General features: G+C 46.0%; 1 protein-coding gene across 1 annotated transcript in view; it reads right to left on the bottom strand.

Moving 5' to 3' along the window:
• Nucleotides 1-3,525: 3,525 nt before the first annotated feature.
• Nucleotides 3,526-5,587, bottom strand: part of KLF17 (KLF transcription factor 17) — a 7,661-nt gene continuing 5,599 nt past the window's right edge. Inside the window, exons 2-3 of the mRNA XM_019643698.1 lie at nucleotides 4,014-4,872; nucleotides 3,526-3,770 (exon numbers count right to left, since the gene is read on the bottom strand). Coding sequence (XP_019499243.1) covers nucleotides 3,526-3,770; nucleotides 4,014-4,872 — 1,104 coding nt within the window. The remainder of the gene's footprint in view (nucleotides 3,771-4,013; nucleotides 4,873-5,587) is intronic.

Here is a 5,587-nt window from a genome sequence, read left to right as displayed (position 1 = left end):
ACTTTGAGCTGAGCTAGCTGCGTCCTCCACAACTAGGATTGAGGGGCAACGGCTTGGCTGTTCCCCTTCCCCTATTCCCCAACACTGTTCCCCTTACCCGATTCCCCAATAAAAATCTTTTTAAAAATGCATTATAAAAGAATAAAACAAATCCCAGCAACCAACAATGTAAACTCATTTGTCTGGCATCCGGTAAAAAGTTAGCCATTCAAAGAAGTAAAAATAAGAACAATTACCAGCATAAAAATCAATAGATAGACCCAGAAATGATAAACATGATATGGACATTAAAATATATTGTAACTATGCTTCATATGTTCAAGAAGGTAGAGGAAAGCATGAGCATAAGGATAGGAATGAAAGATATAAAAAAGATCCAGATTAATTTCTAGTGATGAAAAATACAGTATCTGAAAAACACACTGGTTAGAACTGATTAGACACTGCAGAAGTATCTATAATGAAGCAAAGAAAGAAAAAAAGACTGAAAAAAAAATGGACGGAGCACCAGTAACCTGTGGGAGAATATCAAGCGGTCTACTATATGGGAAGATTGTGTCAGGAGGAGCGGGACAAAAAGCCCAAAGTTTCCACAAATTTTATTAAGACAATAAGCCTTTGGATTGAAGTTCAATAAACCCCAAACAAAGTCAAGTTCAAAATCACATTAAACCAATCCCTATAGTTTAAGAATAGATTCATAATGGTAAAACAACAACAAAAAAAGCAAAGGCAAGATTAACCAAAATTCATGATTACCTCTTTCCATGGAGGGATGTGACCAGAGGGGAGTGCCATGTCTTCAAATGTATTAGTACTTTTTCTCAAATGACAAATAGTATAAGTTTTGACTTTTATTATTCTGTAAATTGCATATATACAAATAGTTTTTGCATGGACAACAGAGAACACAGTAAAAATAGAAAATTGTTTGTTCATTCTTCTTGTGTCATCTATAACACAAGCCAAAGGCTTGAGTCATCTTTGACCACGCCCTCATCAATCAAATCCAATTAATTCTCTCTCCTAAATCTTTCTACTCTCCCATCTCCACTGCCACACCCTGGTCCAAGCCTCCTTCAACTCTCACCTGGAGTGCAAAACCCTTGCTTTCCCTTAAGGTCAAGAAACCACTTTTAAATGTGATGAACTGTATCTCTCTCTTTAGCTTAAATCCATCAATCCTGCCCCACTTACTATGTGGAGCAACAGAGATTAGTTGCCCAAGGCCTCCCAGTCAGGAAATGGCAGACAGGGTTCAAAATTTACGTTTCATTCAAGAGCCCACACCATTTTTCTCATTCACTATCCTGCCTTGCGTTGAAAAAGACAATACTGGGAAAGGCTTAGCCCTCAGCCTGGCATAGGGTAATCGCTGGTTCAAGGAGCGACAGACCTTCTCCTCCAATCGCCCCCTCACCATGGAAAAGGGTGCCCAGGTGGGAATTAGAGAGACCTTGGATGCTTGAGACCTCAGCCCTCAGGGCCAGAAATTGAGTCACATCGTGCCCTCTGCCCCAGCTTTTTTTTTTTTTTTTGTATCGTATCTACTCCCCTTGCTTGGCATTTGGGTGAAGGCACCTGGAGGCCTGGCCTAGGTACACTAGGGCCACTAGGGGAACGGATCAAGATGGGCATGCAGCACAGGGTTATGGGTAGAGATGAGAGGGGCAGGGGCAGGCACAGCCAAGCTGTGGCTTTCCCAGATGCCCAGGATAAGTTCGAGTCCCCAAAGGTTCAGCTCTTTTCCCTGGCAGCACTGAGCACTTTCAGAATTTTTGTCTGTGATCTTTCTGTCTTGCAGCAAGGCACTGTCATGCTCTGAGTCTTTAGTGTCCAGCACCGGACATGACTAAGGGTAGACATCCAGGGAATGGGAGCTCTTTAGGTCTGACTCCAGCACTTCCTTGGTAAGTCTTTCATCCTTGACACTTGTTTCCATGCCTTCCGCCATGAGTCCTCACAGCTGCGATGCTCTCTGTATTGTGGACTCAAATATATTTGCCAAATGAATGGAAGCTTGCAGGCTGACTCTCTGAGCAGTTGCCAGGTCCAGTGTTCTCTCCACCTGAAATTCTTTCCTCTTCATTCACCTATTCTTTATTTCAACATTTAAGAGATTACTAAATGTTAAATACACTCGCTTGCTGTGCTTTCAAGGGTCACCTCCAGAAAGCCTTTCTGACCTTCCCCTTGGAAGCTCCTCCTCTCCATGGCCACTGTGTCTAGGTGGACCTCATCTCTTAGTTAAGAGATCCACCTCTGGAATAGGCAGATCCTGGTTGGGATCCCAGCTCTGCCATTTGAAAGCTTGGGCAAGTTCCTTTCTGTTAGTTTGCTGGTTAGTAAAATGGCGAGCTGAGAAATCCAGAAATGAGATTCTGAACTATTTGGCTGAGTTACCAGGAGAGGCCTCATGCCCTCAATCCTAGGGCAGGGGCAGGGCAGGAGAGGCCCTTTAATACCCGGTATTTGGTAGTCCAAGTAGCTGGGCTCTGTAAGGAGAGGAGAGGACGTTATAGTGGGGTTCCGACTTCCCTGCCCCAGTCTAATGTCCCCTAGAAAAGAGCCTAAAACAAGAACTAAGTAGCCATGTTTTATTTGGGTGGTGTAAACCCAAGGCACTGAGAGTGAGAAAGGGAAACACGGCAGGTTAAGAATGGGAGCGGGAGATAATGCAAGGTGATAGCAGACGAGGTCCTGCTTCATGACAACCCTTGAAGAAGCACAGTAGGTGTGTCCACTGGCTACTTGGGGGAATCTCGCCATTGGCTACACTGTTTGGAGAAATGGCGCCTTGCAGCAATTCAGGGGAAGAAGAGGGAATTTAATCTGCCTGGCTCTCTCCCATCTCCCATTTGTCCAACATTGCCCCGGGACCATTAACTCCCCTACACTTCTGGGATGCTAGTGGCTACTAGATGCCAGATCCCAGCCCTGTGGTGGGATATTCCATCCAAGTCTAGAAGTGGTGAGGAGACAGAGACTCTAGGCATGTGGCTGGTGAGTGCTGGACAGAATCTGATTCAACATATAAGGTGTGTCCAAAACAGTCCATACTATTTTATTCCTTTACCAGAACAGAAAACACGGCATAGTGATCAAAGACCTTTCCCAAGGTCACATGACTAGTAAGTGGTAAATTCAGGATTTGAACATAGCCTAGCTCTGAAAACTGTGGAAGACCAGGATAAGGAAATTATATTTTTTGTAGCAGACAAAGGAGAGTCACTAAAGGGTTTCAAGCTAAGGAGTGACATAAGATAAAGAGCTTTTTAATAAAGCTCCCAATCTCTACTTTGCTCCCTCTTCCCATGTGGCGCAACTCAGCAAAAGTAGGTGGCCCCAGAGAGGTAAGGCCATCCAATACAGTTTTTGAAGAGTCCCTGACTGGGTCCAGAGCACATATGGGCCTCAACACTGCCTCATAATCTTTCTCGGCCTTCATCTAAGCCTATACCTAGCTGGTCAGTGGCCGGCAGGATCTGGGTGAAGAAGCCAAAATGAAGGGAAGAGGAGATTGAACTAAAGACCAGGAGCAGGAGGACCAGGTATCTGTCCATTAATGGCCTGTAGGTCGGGGGATCCTGACACCCGTAGATGAGTCCTTTTGTGTTGCCTGAGATGGTCAGATCTCATAAATTGTCGGTTGCACTGATCACATTTGTGTGGTCGGTATCTGGTGTGAATCCGCGAATGTCGTCCAAGCTCATCAGAACGGAAGAAAGACCATGTGCAGCCTTCCCACTTGCATTTATAGGGCCTCTCACCTGGGAAGAGAAGGTGACAAGGGAGGGAAGGAATTAGAGGAATTTAGGCCAGCAGGTAGGAAGCAAGGGCTCTGACTCTATGAGGCAGAGCAGCAAGGTTGAGGAATCAGTATATATATATATCACGATCCCAAGCCCGAAGGATGGGGATTAATCCCCAATCATTACAAACCAGTGGTCCAGCACAAATCTAAAGCCCAGTGATTCCTCCAACCCACCCCGCCTGTCTGACACCTCATTTACCTGTGTGTTTGCGTTGGTGACTCACGAGGTGAGAGCGCTTAGTATAAGCTTTTCTACAGTCCTCATACAGGCAGCAGTAAGGCCTTAAAACCGGGGATTTCCTCCCAGAAGCCCTTTCCTGGGCCCTGGAGTTCTGCTCTGCTCTATGTGGAGCAGGTATGTGCTGCTCAGGTAGGAAGCGGTCTTCCTGGGAGGCTGGCTGGCTCACAAAAGAGTCCGGGGATTCTAAAGCCAGCAACGATGGGGACCCAGCTGAGGGTATTCCATAGTTGTGGGGATCTCTAGGAGGCAACATCTGAGCCAAAGAGGGGAGCACTGCCTGGCTCTCAGTGGAAGGCATGGTTGGGGCCAATAACATTTTAGGTGTTAAAGAGTCTCTGTTAGAAGATACTGTTGGAGGGCCTGAATAAGGTGTTGTTGGGGCATTGACATGGGACATCATTGGGATTCCCCTGGGAGCTGAGACTGGTGGCTCATTGGGGGGCATCCTTAGATGCCTACTAAAGGTCATGGCCACCCCTGATATATCAGACTCTCCTAAAGGCATCATCTGGGGCTCCTTGAAAATCATTCGTGGCTGAGAGGGAGATATTCCCTGATAGTAGATCATCTGGGAAGGAGTGAGAGTTGCTTGGGGGCAGTAGTTCACACCATGCTCAGACAGCAACACACTGAACTGTGGTCCCACTTCACTTGCATTCTGCCTGGGTGCCTCAGCAGAGACCAAGGGCATATTCTCCAGCAGTGGGCACTGAGGGAAATGCTGAATGTATGATGGGTCATGGTTCCAAGAGGTGTGCACTCCACTGTTTCCGGGAGATAGAGATAGGTCCAAGATGCACATTGACTTCTCAGCATCCTTCGAGAGAAAGGAAGATAAAATTCACTCCAGTTCAAATTCCAGTTCCACATGTCCTTTCTCCCCATCTCCAGACCCCATCTGAATCCAGGCCTCCATCATCTCTTTCCTGAATTATCTACCCTGCCTTCAGGCCATTCTCCAGCTTTTCTAAGATGCAGGTCTGGCTGACAGTGGAAGCCTAGGTGTGGCTCATGCCACTTTTCCTCCTTGGCATGCTTCTGTTTTTTATTTCATAAAAAGCAACAACGATCAAATAAAATATTCTAAGGGCCGGCTGAGAGTGGCTCAGTTGGTTAAGAGCTTGCTCAAGAGTGCGAGCTCTGAGCAACAGTGGTTCGATTCCTGGCCCGAGCTGAGCTGCCAATGAGCTGCCAACAGGTAGCAGGATGGCTCAGCTAAAAAAAAAATAATAATAATAAAATAAAATATTCTACAATCTACACCTTTAACCATTCAGAGAAAACCCTTAAACTCCAGATTATATTTAAGTGTGAGAGTGAAAGGACATCCGAAACCAGCAGAATGGGTGCAGAAAGCCACAAAGGTAGGAAGAATGGAGGCTTAAGATGAGTCCTGGCTTTAGCAAAACTTAGAAACCATCTGCAAATATTTGCCTACAGAAGAGGGTCTCACCTGAGTGGGAACTGCTGTGGGCAGGTCTGAGATCAAGCATTGGAGGAGGTAAGAAAAAGAGGCGGAGTTGAAAAATCAA

This window comes from Hipposideros armiger, unplaced genomic scaffold (assembly GCF_001890085.2).
Source record: "Hipposideros armiger isolate ML-2016 unplaced genomic scaffold, ASM189008v1 scaffold_82, whole genome shotgun sequence".
NCBI classification, from domain to species: domain Eukaryota; kingdom Metazoa; phylum Chordata; class Mammalia; order Chiroptera; family Hipposideridae; genus Hipposideros; species Hipposideros armiger.
The sequence above is the reverse complement of the archived record's forward strand: the minus strand, read 5'-3'. Positions and strand labels throughout refer to the sequence as shown.